We start from the raw sequence: 15,722 nt of genomic DNA, 5'->3' as shown, positions 1-15,722 counted from the left end.
TCACCTCACATTGAACCAGCAGCCCTCCCTCTTCTCTCTCTCATCTCCAGGTCAACGGCTATCAATGGACCATGGTTGAACTCCTCCCATTTCTTCATTGCTGCCTTTCCCCCTCTTCCACTCACCAGTAGACCAACGTGCTTGCCAGCAAGCTTACATGCCTGCTCATATGTTCCCTTTGAGTTTCAGTCTCATGTAGGGGTTTGTCCTGAAGGAACTTGTTTGTTTGCCTTGATGGCTTCATGGCGAACAGTTTTCTGATTTTTTCAGTAGCCAGTCATGCTGACATTATTGTTTGGGGTTTTTCCTGATGATCTGTCTTTGAAGATGCATCTTCTGTTGCTCTAGCTGTTCCAGGTTGGTCTGCTTGTCCTTTTTAGTGGGAATTTCCTACCTGAGAAGGTTCTGAATGGGACTCAGGATTCCACCTTATGTCCTATACTCTGCAAAGGCTCCACAAGAGGCCTGTTTCACTGGGCAGGTTCTAGAACTGCTTTTAGGTATTCCAATCAGTTATAGGCTAAAGACAGGCTTACAAGTTTTCTGTAATTATGCTTCCTGACATTCCTTTCTGTCCCACTCAAGTGTCTATTTTGCAATAGTAGGCAAGGGAAACCATGTCAAGCGTCTTAGTATTACTTCCCCTCTTCAAACTATGCCTAGATCTCTGTATCATTGAGCCATATTGTTCCAAAGTTAAGCAGGCATCACTGTTTACCTGTCTCACTTAGCCCATTCAAACCTGTATCAGTGTTCCCCTATCTACCTTGTTCTTCCACCTTCTTGCTCTTCTGCCTTTACCCTGTGCTCTATCGTTGTCTCTCTCCCTTACCCCCAAAACCCCCACTCCAACCCCACCATTGTAGTTACCTTATATTCCTTTAATTTTTCCCTCCATTTAAGAGAGTCTATTTTATCCTGTAATTTACCTGACCTTTGCACCACGTACATCTCTGTTCTTCTGTGTTTACCTTCTTTCACATTGTAATTGTTTTGATCATAGATCCTCTGAATTTGTTCTTATAGTTTTTTGTTCTGTTCTCTACCCTTCCATTTGTCTATTGACTTCCGGGTGATGCTGCCATGTACACAACAATCTCTGGTTGTTGTCTATCCTTGTTGGTTCTCAGTCCACAGAACACCCTTTAGGATGTTTTTCATAGCAGGGTTGGCTTTGGCAAAATCCCTTAGCTCCTGTTTATCCTGGAATGTTTTGATTACATCATCAGATTTGATTGACAGCTTTGCTGGGCAAAGGATTCTTCGTCGGCAGTATTTTTCTTTCAGGGTTTTATATATGTCTCCCCATTGCCTTCTTGCCTGCATGGTTTCTGTTGAGAAATCCAAGCTTAGTTGATCTGCTTGCCTTTGTATGTTACATTTCTCTTTTCCCTAGCTGCTTTCAGGATTCTGTCCTTATCTTTGATTTTGGAAAGCTTGATTATTATATGTCTTTGTGATTTTCTTTTAGAGTCTATCCTTCCTGGGGTTCATTGAGCCTCTTGGATGCTTATCTTTTCACTTTTCAGGATGTTAGGGAAATTTTCTTCCAGAAGTTCTTCAACTAGCTCGTCTGTTGATTTGTGTGATTCTTCCTGTTCTGGAATGCTAATAAATCTTAAGTTATTCCTCTTCATGTTATCTAACATGAATCTTAGATCTTCAGATTTTTTAAATCATTTTTTCTGTTTGTTCTTCTATCTTAGTGGTATTGAGAGATTTATCTTCTAGCTCACTAGTTCTGGCTTCTATCTCTTCAATTCTATTCCTTTGCCCTTTCAGTGTATTGTCCATTTCTGATATTCTATTATTAATAGTTTGGATCTCTTTCTGTAGGTTTTGAATTATTTCCAATGCTCTATCTATCTTATTTGATTATTCCTGTAGCTCTTTCCTGACTTCTTCCTTATTTTTCTCAACTCCATTGTAAAGTGTTTTGATACATTTTACATCATTTTTCTGAATTTCTTCTTAGGCATTTCCAAAGCCTCCCCTCTTTCTAGTATGGAGTGTAGGTTTACCTCTAGCTCATTTGCCTCAGTCACTTTATCTTGTTTCTGGACATGTGCTGATATGGTCATCTATTTTTGTTTTGGGGGCATATTCAGTGGTTCGCTATGGACTTAAAAACTTAGATGTGTGTGAGTTTTGTTTTGTTTTGTTTTGTTTTCTGATTGCCTCTAGGTAGATGTGATCAGGAGGGCTTCCATTTTCACTCTTTTTCCTGAAAATTTTTGAGATGCCACTGTTGGTTGTTATGACGTAACTCAGGACTTAATTTTCAGCCTGTTTCCTTTTTAGTCTGCCTGTCCCACTCCACAGTCCCCATTCAGGCCTTTTTCCTAGTGATAAACAGTTCAGGGCTGGCTGTGGCCGATTTGCACTGCTGTTTGGTTTTAAGTGGAAACTGTCACTTTATATTTCAAGGGTATCTGTGTGCATGCGTAGTAGAACTCTCTGAGGGTGGGGGTGGAATGTTCACTTGCTCAGGCACCCCTTCTAGTCACAAGAATGGAGGTGCGCAGACAGTGGGAGGCCAATAAACAGATAAGAAAAAATAATGTCCACAGCTTTATCTCTTTGGTTCTGTCAGGCATCCCTGGCTGCTCTGATCCTTCCCTGGTTCAATGTCACCCAAGAGGGTGGCTCTGGGAGCAGCTAAGCACCTTGGATTAGAAAGCATTGGATTTCTTGCTTTTGCTACACATTCTACTGGCTGTAAGCCTTCCCACTTTCTAAACATTCCTTTATAAGTGGTTCTGAGTTCTAGAACCATCCCCTGAGCCTGCCTGGTCCAGTATTCTGTGTTGTTGCTGATGGAGCTCCTCACTGCACTTCCACCCAATCCACCATCTTGTTTTTCTCCTCTGATTTACTCTTATAAGTTAAAATATTATTCCTCCAAAGAAGTTAAGTCACCCTTCTTTGTGTTAACATCCTGTCTCATGCTTCTTGTTGTTAGGTGTCATCAGTTGGTTTCTACTCATAGACATCCAATGTACAAGGAATTCTGAACAAAACATTACTTCGTCCTGCATCACACTAATAATTTTCAAATTTGAGCCCATTGTTGCTGTCACTGTGTCAATTCATCTTAATTCTCCAGGGACTGATCACTCTAGACAACATGTGCAAAGTGCAAGAAACAAAGTCTCACCATTCTCACATCTAAGGAACATTCTGTACTTCATCCAAGACAGATTTCTTTGTATTTGGGGCAGTCCTGGTGTGACGACAGTCCTGGTGTAGTGCTATGGGTTAATGTGCCAGACTGTAAAGCTGTTTAAACTGTGAGGTCGGTGGTTCAAACCCACCAGCTGCTCCTCACAAACCCTATACAGGTTCACTGTGGGTCAGAACTGACTCGATGACACTTAACAACAACAACATGGTACCAAGGAGCTTTGGTAGCATAGTGGTTACAAGTTGGGCTGCTAACCTCAAAGTTGGCAGTTTGAAACTACCAGCTGTTCTGCAGGAGAAAGATAAGGCTTTCTGCTTCAGTAAAGATTTACAGTCTTCGAAATTCTTTGCAGGATTGCTGAGTCTAAACTGACTCAACAGCACACTACCACCACCATGGAACCAAGGAGCTCTGAAAGTATATTGGTTACAAGTTGAGCTGCTAACCTCAAGCTCACCAGTTTGAAACTACCAGCTGTTTTGTGGGAGAAAGATGAGGCTTTCTGCTTCTATAAAGATTTACAGCCTCAGAAACTCTATAAAGGGTTGCTATGAGTGGAAACCAACTCCACAGCATATAACCTAATTATGGCTGTGAACCTTAAGGCCAGCAGTTCGAAACTACCAGCCACTCCGTGGGAGAAAGATGAGGCATTCTGCTCCCGTAAAGATTTACAGCCTCGGAAACCCTGTACAGGGTCGCTATGGGTCGGAACCGACTCGACGGCACTTAACAACAACAACAACAACAACATAGTACTTTTAATATTCTTTGTTAACATCATAATTCAAATGCATCAATTCTTCTATGGTCTTCCTTTTTCTTTGTCCACATTTCACATACATATGAGGCAATTGAAAATATCATGGGTTGGGTCAGGTGCATTTTAGACCTCAACCTAACATCTTCACTCTTTAAAACTTTAAAGAAATGTTTTGCAGCCGATTTACCTAATGCAATACATTCTTTAATTTCTTGACTGCTGCTTCCATATGAATGTTGATTATGGATCCAAGCAAAATGAAGTCATTGATAACTTCAATCTCTTCTCCAATTATCATGCTGTTATTTATTGATCCAGTTATGAGGATTTTCATTTTATTACACTGAGTTGCCATCCATATTGAAGATTATATAGTCTTTGATCTTCAAAGGTAAGTATTTTAAGTCCTCTTTGCTTGCAGCAAGCAAGGTTATGTCACTTGCATAATTCAGGTTATTAATGACTCTTCTTCCAATCTTGATGGCACATTCTTCATCATATAAAACAGCTTTTCAAATTATTTGGTCAGCATAGGTTGAATTAAGTATAGTGAAAGGGTACAACCCTGGCACACACTTTCCTGATATTAAACCATTCAGTATCTCCTTGTTCTGTTTGAAAACTGTCTCTTGGTCTATGGGCAGGTTCCTCATGTGAACAAAGAAGTGTTCTGGAATACCCATTCTTTGCATTCTTATCCATAGTTTATTATGATCTAGGCAGTCAAACACCTTTGCATAAACAATAGAGGACAAATAAACATCCTTCTTCTATTCTCTCTTTTCAGTAAAATTCACCTAACATCAGCAATGATGGCATCATTCATTCCATGTTCTCCTTTGATTCTGACTTGAATTTCAGGCAGGCCTTTGTTGATGTACTGCTGCAACTGTTTTGAATTATTTTCAGCAAAATTTTACTGGCATGTAACATTAATTTCATTAATTTCTGCATTCCGTTGGCTCATCTTTCTTTAGAATGGGTTAAAATATGGATTTCTTCCAATTATTTGGCTAGGAAGCTGCCCTCCAAATATCTTGGCATAGGTGAATGAGCACCTTCAGTGCTGCATCAGTTAATTCAAACATTTCAACTTGTGTTTCAGTAATTCCTGGAGCTGTGTTTTTTGTTAGTGCCTCCAGTGCAGCTTGGATTTCTTCCTTCAATACCATCAGCGCTTGAGCACCTGTTACCTCTTGAAATGATTGAACATTGACCAGTTTTTTTTTTTTTTTTTTGGTACAATGAGTCTGTGTATTCCTTCTTTATTCCTTTTATGCTTACTGCATCATTCAATATTTTGAATCCTTGAACATTACAACCTGAGACTTGATTTTTTTTTTTCTTCAGCTCTTTCAGCTTGAAAAATGCTGAGCATGTTCTATCCTTTGGGTTTTCTAACTCCAAGTATTTTTACGTCTCATTATTATACTTTATTTTATCATCTCAAGATGATTTTTGAAATTTTGTTTCTAGCTTTTTTATTTCCTGCTTACTTCCAGTTGCTTTAACTTCTCTCTATTCAAGAGGCAAGTTGCTACATCTCCTTGGGCATATCGTTTGATCTTTTATTTCTATCCTGTCTTTTAAATGAAAATTTGCTTTCTTCATATATGGTTTTCTAGATAAGCTTTCATAACTTAATAATATGGGGTTTGAATCAAAGGACAGTAAAAAATAAGAACAAAAACTTCATTTAACATTTTAAGGTCAAATATAACAGTTTTCAGATACTTAACCAAAAGGATAATCAATAGGAGAATTAAAAAAAAAAAAAAATCAGGGTATCTGTTAGTGCTAGACAAGAATGTTGTTGTTGTTAAGTGCTGTCGAGTCAATTCCGACTCATAGCCACCTTGTATAGGTTTCCCAAAGGGTAGCAGAGTTGTTTGAGCTGCTGACCTTGTGGTTCACAGTCCAGCACAGATCCTATGGTGCCACACAAAGATTTATTCACTGTTACCAAGTATATGATAGATCAACTGAGAAAAAACAATGATTTTTTTCCCATTCTTCGCATAGTAAAACACTAAAAACAATTAACTTAAAAGGCAAACAGAAAAAGACTATAGGAAGTGAAATATTTTGACAAATTGCTATATGTTTCAATGAAAGATTTCCCTCAGTGAGCTTTTAAACAGAATAGCTACCCTTTGATCTACAGCCACTTAGATACTACTTTTGAATACAAGTAACTCTTGATCAAACCAATACCAATTTGTTCCATAGTAGGTTGCACACCCATTGGGATGATTAAAATGCCTCAACTCTACAAATTTCTCCTGACCTCATCTTCCTTCCCACCTGAAATTTGTTATGCACAGGGGGAAAGTACTGGAGGGAACTATGTGTATTTATTGTCCAATGTTTAAAAAGAAATGTCCCATGGACGTTCTTGCAAATATAATATCTCCTTATGAAAGTTTGAAAAACTATAGTCAGAAGATAAATGATTTTAGTCTTTTTGTGTGTCTGGTATTCCTTTCATTAATATTAACAGTCGACATTTAGCATTTATTAACAGTAATTATATTAAATAATTTTAACCTCAAAATACATATTATTATACTAGGGTATTGTGAAATTTCTAGATAAGATACAAGTTCAAGGTCACTGCCAAGGGTCACTGAGAGAGTAAAGATTTCCTTTTACAACCTTTTAAATTTTACCTTTGAAAACATTAACATTTTTTATACTATTTTGTTTATAATATAAACAAAATAGTTTTGTTTTTGTTTTTAAACAGTACAACTTTTACAAAAAGCCCTTAATGGTTTGACCTAAATTTAAATATTTTGTTCTCAGGGGCTAACGGCAGAATTACTAAAACTTGAAACAAGCTGGCACCTTACATGACTGTATTTCAAAAAGTATTGCTACAAAGTAATAGAAACTGCAATCAAACAAAAATGTCAAACTGTGAAGCTATTGTTTCTTGATACACCCTTTATCTAGGTTGATAGACTTTGTTGTTGTTAAGTGCCGTCGAGTCGATTCCGACCCATAGCGACCCTCTATAGAGTTTTCAAGGAGCAGCTGGTGAGCTTGACCCCTACCTTGCAGTTCAAACAAGTTTGCAGTCTGACGCATTAGCCCACAGTGCCACACCAGGACTCCTGGTTAATATAGTGTGGCACTGTGGGTTAATGCACCAGACTGCAAAGCCATTTGAACTGCAAGGCTGGAGGTTCAAACTTACCAACTGCTCCTCAGGAACCCTATACAGAGTGGCTATGAGTTGGAATCTACTCCAAGGCACTTAAAAACACAACAGCCACAACCATTCTCCAAAGAATTTTGTGCTCTTCAATTAATCCCTTTTCAAAACAACAGTTTCTATATCCTCAAGGAAATGGAACCATTATCCTTTTCAATGTTCTTTGAGACTGGGGAATAACAGCGACAAAAACTGAAGGGGGAAGAATCAGCACTGTAGAGTGGAGGGGTAAGTTTTCCTAACAAACTTCTCACAGAACAGTCCTCGCTAACCTCTTGAAGAGTGATTGTTATTGTTAAGTGGCCTCGAGTTGATTCCGACCCATAGCGACCCTGTATAGGGTTTCCAAGGAGCAGCTGGTGAGCTTGAACCACAGACAACTTTGCAGTCTAATACATTAGCCCACAGTGTCACACACAATGATTAGGTGAACTGATATGATGGTGAAAAAAATTCCTCAGTAAAATGTTCCTGGTGTTTTTTCACCAATGCAGTTTTCAATTTCTTCAAACAGCTTGATAATAAGCCCCTTTGATCATCCTGTGTTCTTTGAGAAAAACTATCAAGATTACACCTTAGGATCTCAAGAAACAATTGCCATAACCTTCTGAGTTAAACTCTATGCTTTGAATTTAACTGGCCCAGAAGATCCTCTTGAAAGTTAGTTTTGACTGGATTTTTTTAAGGCACCCAAATGAGACTAAGACAAGTGTATGATTGAAAGAGCTTGTGCGCAGCTATCCACTGATTCCACAGTCATGTTTAAACATGTTTTGTTTGGAATAAATCTGTGCATGTTTGAACTGGAATTCTAGTAGTAATACTTTTGATTAACCCTCATATATGAAGATAAAGGGTGTAAGTTAAGAAAGTTAGCCTAATACTTGATGAACTATTCCAAAGATAAATATATTGTTGCTCTCATGCTGTGGTCTCTTAAGCTGTGAACCTGAAATAATGTTTCATAGTGGTTTCTTTCCCCCCTCTACTTCGACAGGTGTGGCACTGCAGGATAATGTGCTAGACTGCAAGGTCAATTTCAGCAATAAGATCGGTGGTTCAAATCTACCAGTCACTTCTTGGAAACCCTATACAGGGTCTCTATGAGTCAGAACCATCTTGATGGCATGTCTCAACAACAACAAAATACTTCAACAATTAATAAGTGGAATGCAACTACTGAAAATCTCAATGCAGTTTTAAAGTATATGAGAAACACAGAACTTGTATCAACTTACCTGTTCCTGTTGCTGGAGATCCAATCGGATATAAGTGTTGATGCCTGTTGGTGACAGTGCTTATTACCAAAACTACATGCCAGCATTATAACTTCTCTACGTAGCTCTCTAGATATCATTAAAAGGGAGGAAAAGAAAATGAAAAAGCAGCTTTAATATTCTGAAAAAGTCAGGATACATATTAAATAAATAGGTGGTTAGTAAATAATTAATATGAAAATATTCTTTAGATACTGAACTATTATACTGCTGATTAAGAGACAATTAGGCTGAGAGAAAGCTACAAATACTAAACCTGCTCTGGATTCAATGCTATAGTAAGGGCCATGGGTTCAGATCTCAACATCCCCATTTAAGGCAGATCATATATTAAGCATGGCAAGAATGCCTTTGTTTTTGGTGTCAGGTAGTGCTACACAGCAATAGCCTTCCCAGAAAAGAGGAATGAAAGATAAAGAATGAAAGAAAGATGGTCTCGTGCTTCTAAAGTCAGAATTGTATTAATCATATTCTATTGCATAGCCCTGGGGGAAGAGAAAAGAACAAGAAAATAATACAGTACTCATGTTGGTAGGATGCTTGAGCAAGGGATCCATTAAAATTATTTTTCGGCCATCCAAGCTTGATGTATGTTGTTGCAACTTGCTTTAAAATATATTCCTAAATGGGGGCAGGGGGACAGAAAGATAAAGTCAATTTTAAACCTCTCCATGCTGAGAATTAAAATTGCATAATAAAATTGAAATTGCTTTTTAACGTAGCTCCTTTCAAATATCAGTAAAATTATAAGCACAGTAAATTGCTAATATGGTTTTATTTAACCTAGTACTTCAAATATAGAAAATACAGATATAATACTACTGAAATGATAGATGTCTACTCTTCCTATTAAACAGCTAAGCAATTTATGATATCAAATATTTTCGATGATAATGTTTAGAACAAAACAAGAAAACTGAAGCATATTGATAATAATATCCATCAATTCATATGTATAAAGTAATGTCAGATCCTACAGGTATGGAGCTGTAGGATCAGCACTGGGCTGTGAACTACACGATTGGCAGTTCAAACTCACAAGTGGCTTCTTGGAAACCCTATACAAGATCAGAACTGACTCGAAGGCACATAACAACAAAGAATGTCAGATACAGTTTATAAAAGTAAGCATATAGCACTTATATAATTTATGTCAACAGAACGTATTTAAACTAAAACTATCATGCAGGCGTAACCTAGGATTGCTGAATTGATGTACACGGGATTCTCCAGTATACATTTACATACCTCCACTGATAATATTTAAATATCAGCAGCAATAAATAATATACTCGCCTCATTTAATGTGGTCCCTGAATTTTATCAAAGCAATGAAAGCACTGAAATTACAATGAAAAACATTCTTAACTTTTACCAAAAAGGAGGTATCTGATATGATTGTAAAGTAAAAATACACAAAAATGTGTTTTACTTTAAAAATCTTTAATATTAAACTGTGTTTGTGTTAAGAAGTAAATAAAGTATAGTAAGTTTTGCTGTAATGAACAAAATCTATACTATAACTGAAATGATACATTCATTTGTGTGTCTGTTATAAAAGCTTAGACAAAACTAATAATGAATAGTCACTTGATGTTTTAAGGCACCCACATGTGACTAAGACAAATGCATTACCAAAAGAACTTTTGTGCAGCCATCCACTGACTTCAGAGACACGTTTAAACATGTTTTGTTTGGAATAAAGCAAAGCACGTATGAACTGAAACGCTAGTAGTAGTTCTTTTGACTTTTATTTTAAAAATCTTTACAATAGGTGTTTTCATCTTAGATTAGGACAAGAAAGAAATAAGAAATCTTAATGGTTGTCAGATATTTTGATGGCATTAATCACCAGATTCTATGCTCTGGCTATCTAGTTTATGAATGTATAGATAAATACAATCAATAAGTCTTAAGAAATAGAATAATTTTATAAGATATAGGACAGATTCAAAATAACTGAGGGACAGAAAATGGTGAGCAAAATAGCAGAAAGCAGAGAAACATGTTCTTATATGCAAAGTCTTGCTATTAATAAGAATTTATTAATTTAGAAAGTCAAAAGTTCATTAACAATACTTGGTGTGGCACTGTGGAATAATGCACTGGACTTCAAGGTCAGTTTGAACCACAGGGTTGACTATTCAAATTCACCCTCTGCTCCTTGAAAACCCTATACAGGGTCTCTATGAGTGAGAACTAACTCAACAGACAGCACTTAACAGGAACAACAATCCTAATATTATTCCAAATGATCATTAAAGTAGATTAGTTAGTGGTGGAAGTGCTTTTGGTTTACCAGGCTTCAGGTTTAGGAAATCTGGTCAGGTAACATGTTGGAATGTTTGTCATGTCTTCATGTCTATTTGGATTATCTGCTGTTTGCTCTCCTGTATCCCCTTGGACCCAATTATGAATGGACTTTTGTTTCAATGTTGATCTTATCCTTGTTAATTAAGGAAGTGAACTGAATTCACTATGGCCTTTTGGATAAAAATAATGATTAAGAATCTTTACTCAAATGTCTATATTCTTTTAAGATCTCTAAGATCCCTCTACCCAGGTTAAGTCTTTTGTGAAAACAGAGTCCTTTAAGCATTGGGAAGTAAGTTTGACCTTTAAGGATTTGCCATATATATTTGTTCTTAAATTCTGAAACATGTAAGCTTAATTGACACTCTGAGGCAAGAATAAAAGGTAGCTTGTATTAAATTTTTTTATCAAATAATTTTCATTAGTGAGGAACAGAAAAAAAAAAAAAAAAAAGAACAAAAGTGATCACACAAATAAGAAGGAGCCCAGGTGTGGCACCTGCGGGTTAATGTGTTGGACTGCAAGGTTGGTTTGAACCACAAGGTCATTAGTTCAAGTTCACCAGCTGCTCCTTGGAAACCTTATACAGGGTTGCTATGAGTCTGAGCCAACTCAATGACACTTAACACAACAACAACAACAAAATAATTTAGGATCAGTTTCTTATAGTAAATAATAAAATGTAGTTATGAAAGTAAGAAAGAAGAGAATACATATGATTACATTGAAGACATTGTAGTTCTCCATGCGGTCCAGTAATTTATCCAAAGGATAAAGAGCCCGGCTAGCAGCATGCCAAGGAAGAAAATCCTTTTCCTCAGATAGGTATCTGATAATCTCCAGGGGAATATTCTGAGGCAAATAACCAGCTCTGCATAGATAAAGAATTTAATGTTAATTATATGCATAAAGGATACATGATGATGCAAAAATGGAGATTTTCCTTATGCAAATAAAAGACAAAAAGTATGATTCATCACAGTATAAAGAAGTCATACTCACTGCTTAAAAATAAAATTAATTACCTTTTAAATATATTCCTATTTAAGGTACTAATGCTTCTTAATATATACAGAGTTAGAGAGTTAAAAATTTGCACAAACACAAAAATATTAGAATGCATATTTTTTAAAAGGAAAGAAATATGGAGTTTGAATAAAATCAATCTTTGCTATTTTCCAACACAGCAACTCTTTAGTGGTCACAAATAATTGGAAATAATTGATTATTGATTTGAACTTTTAACTTCTCAATGTATTTTCTTTGATTTTCATGTTACTCCGTGTAATGATTTAATACAGATTGATTTTAAAAGGACATAAAAATTAAAGCAGCATCTCAGTTTTGACTGTGTTATCTTATAATAAATTTTCAAGGCTGTTTAAACAACAAAATCAAATACTGTTTTCTAATACATTTATAAAAATCAGAGATAGATTTTAAGAGTGTTCAAATAACAAAAATGTTAAGATTCTTTCATTTTGATTATTTTATTTGTAAATAAGATAGCATTCTACTTTGGAAATCATTGTTAGATTACTTGGAAGAAATGAAAATGTATCTTTTAAAACTTATCTGAATATATGTCAGCCATATTTTAACAGCCAAAAATACAATGCCTCAAAAGCTATCTCTACTCTCCAACAGATTGCATACAAAATGCTTCTAAAACAAAAGCAATATAAATGACAATTCATAATATATTAAAAGATGGTCTTACTCTTTGATGCCTTCATTATATGTAGTCACACTATACATTTTACAGAATTTAAAAAGTGACAATCAACTTAATGTAGACTTTTAACACAAGAAACTAGGGACATAAGAAAACCACCAAAGCCTAGTTGTCTCCCTCAAACCTGTATTTCATATTATTGTTTTATAGAACATCCCAAGACCAAAAGAATCTGTCTTTTTACTTTGTGGAAAGGTGGACAGGAAAGGAGCAAAGCTTTTCTTATCTTCATTTCAAATAAAGCTCCCAGGTTATTTTAAGAAAATTCATACTCAATGGTGATAAGCAAGAGTTATTGTATAAACAAATATTAATGTAAAACTCTGTTTATAATGTTCATAATAAAAACGAATTTTAAAGAACGTGCTTTAGCTTTCTTTGAATTAAAAAAGTGTCACTTGATAATTTTAGTTACAGTTGTTGTATAAGACCAAATACAGCAAATAAGAATAGTTAGAATAACTCCGTTGATTGATTGATTATGTGCCATGGAGTCGGTTCTAACTCATAGCAACCCTGTACAGGGTTTTCGATGCTGTAAATCTTTACGGGAGCAGAAAGCCTCATCTTTCTCCTGAGGAGCAGCTGGTAGTTTCGAACTGATGACCATGTGGTTCACAGCCTGATTTGTAACCACTACACTACCAGAGCTCCTTAGAATAATTCCATATTCCCATATAATTTCAACATTTCTTAAAGCTTGTGATTTATACTGTGACTAGATATGTGCCATGGTTCTTGAGGAGTTTTTCTTTTCTATATCCTTGTATAAATTGCATGGAATTAAACCTTGACAACAATAATAAGCAACTTCATCTAGAGTAGCATTTCAATAATGCACTTAAAAGTTTTTTCAGGTGCATGTTTTATACTCAATGAAAAAGATATATATATATTTTAAACATATCAAGATTATCCCTTTTGAATCTAAAAAAAAACAGTCACCATAACCTTCTAAGTTGATCTCTCTGTCTTGAATTTAACTGGCTCAGCAGATCCCCTGGGAAGCCCCTGTTATGATTGGAACTTGTTCTCTAGATGGTATTGGTAAACCCAAGAGTCATTCATTCCACAAAATAGTCTTCATTAGCTTTGATCTTGCTTAAAAGACTGATGGAAAGATTAGTCACTATGATCTAGCTTTGATTTGCACAATGTTTTTGGCATCCATTTGGCCAAAGCTTACTGTGACCAAGATTGTTGTTGTTGTTAGGTGCCATCAAGTCGGTGTCAACTCATAGCGACCTTATGCACAGCAGAACGAAACACTGCCTGATCCTGGGCCAACCTCACTACTGTTGCCATGCTTGAGTCCATTGATGTTGTCACTTGGCCAATCCTTCTCAATGGCGATCTACCTCTTTTTCTACTCACTTAAAAATGAAAATACCAAACCATATGAAATCCTGACACCAGTAGCTAACACATCAATAATCATTGTACAGTCTTCTTCCACCAGTTTCTGACCTCAGCCACAGATTCTTCATTCACTGAGGTTTAAAGTCTTCCCAATCTTGATTCATTTTTCAGGTCTTCCTGACCTATCTTAAAATGCTTGCTTCAGCTAAAAACTGTTGTTTTAGGTGTGGCAGCATACCCATAGACTTACTACAAAGCTTCAGTGATTTGGGAAGATATCTACTTGAATCTTGTGAAAAAATTGAAATTAACCCTGATCTCAATATCCTTTTCCCCCCATGTCATAAAAGTATCCTTCTTCTTGAAGACACTTTAATTAGACTAAGATAATTGTGCTACTGAGAGAACTAGTTTGGAGCCATTCAACAATGATTGCAAAGATACGTTTAAACATGTTTTGTTTTAAAGAAGCCTGTGCATGTATGTACTGGAAACCTAGTAGCAATACTTTTATACTTATTTTTTACTGTGTTAATTAAATTTATTGGGCTTCATTTCTATAAATGAATGGGTACTATTTAATAACAAATCTTCTGTGAGTAATATAATTGCTAGTCAAAAATTGACAATACATTTGTATTTAAAATTACTGGATTAAATTATGTGGTTACACTTAATTGGACAAGGGGATGTTTGGTTTCATTACAAAATTAAGAATGTATGGAAAGAAATGAGAACTTAAAAAGAGAGTAAGACTTCCAGTTTGGAGGCGGGTAAGCAGAGACATATAGCCAAAACTCCTCTGCTAAAGCCCAAAAAAAGCAGACAAAGAGCGGTCCACAGAACAGCTGTGGAGTTTTGGATCTTGTTTAATGGTCTGGGCACCATGTGGAAAATTCTGCCTGTGGAAACAAAATATGGTGATTTCTGAATAGATCCCAGCTGAATTATCCCTGCAGCCAGAGGTCCTGAGGTCAGAAGGCAGGGCCACAGCCAAGCAGAGGCAGTGACTTAGCACTAGAAGTTGTGGAGCTGCGCATCTGGAGGGAGAGGTGTTGTCGATTTTTCATCTTTCACTTTTCATTTTTCATGTATCTTTCTTCTTCACGCCAATCACACCCTCACTGCCCAGCCCAGATGCCTTCAGACAGGTGGGAGCACACCCACAAAAGGGCCCAGTATTGCACCCACAGTTTTCCAACAGCACAGAGACGAAACCAACAGGCTGCTTCTTATGATGTCTGATTCTGGGACCCAGCCCCAAATTTGACATGGGTGGGGCTCCTTTATCCCTGCCTGCACAGCAAAGGCCAGTTGACAGTCAATCACAATTTTATTTTTGTTTTTGATTGGTGGTTTGTGTCTCTGCTTTTATATTGATTCTGACTTTGGTCCTTTGGCCTCATTCTTTTCCCAGGGTTTAGAACTTTCTCCTCCTACCTTACCCAAGAAGAGACAGAAATTGTGCTCATATAGTCAAGCTACAAGCATACCCTGTAATACCTCACCATCTGCACAAGAGCCAAAAGCAGCTGGTAGGCATTACACGTGAAAAGGAAATCCTATCTCCAGGTCATATCCACCAGTAGACGCTCAGTAAGCTTAACAACAAAGCAACATACACCATTTAAGCATTAAAAACCCACATAACTGCTGAAAATGTCCAAGAAAACACAAATAAAGATTTCAACACATGTCCACAAGCAGAAAAAAGTAACTGAGACAAATGAGCTGCAAGCAGACACAGACTTTCCAGTAGAAGAGCAGGCTCTGGATCTGCCTGAGAAGGAATTCAGAAGAATGATAAGCAAACAAATTCAAATACTCCGAAAAGTGGTGGAAGAAAATAAGGATGAAGTCAGGAAAGTGCTACA

At 36.5% G+C, this 15,722-nt stretch overlaps 1 protein-coding gene across 1 annotated transcript in view; it reads right to left on the bottom strand.

Annotated features, from left to right (window-relative positions):
* Positions 1-15,722, bottom strand: part of TRHDE (thyrotropin-releasing hormone degrading enzyme) — a 798,400-nt gene that overhangs the window by 60,158 nt on the left and 722,520 nt on the right. The window contains exons 13-15 of the mRNA XM_006871614.1: positions 11,478-11,625; positions 8,965-9,062; positions 8,403-8,510 (exon numbers count right to left, since the gene is read on the bottom strand). Coding sequence (XP_006871676.1) covers positions 8,403-8,510; positions 8,965-9,062; positions 11,478-11,625 — 354 coding nt within the window. The remainder of the gene's footprint in view (positions 1-8,402; positions 8,511-8,964; positions 9,063-11,477; positions 11,626-15,722) is intronic.

This window comes from Chrysochloris asiatica, unplaced genomic scaffold, assembly GCF_000296735.1.
Source record: "Chrysochloris asiatica unplaced genomic scaffold, ChrAsi1.0 scaffold00170, whole genome shotgun sequence".
NCBI lineage: Eukaryota > Metazoa > Chordata > Mammalia > Afrosoricida > Chrysochloridae > Chrysochloris > Chrysochloris asiatica.
The sequence above is the reverse complement of the archived record's forward strand: the minus strand, read 5'-3'. Positions and strand labels throughout refer to the sequence as shown.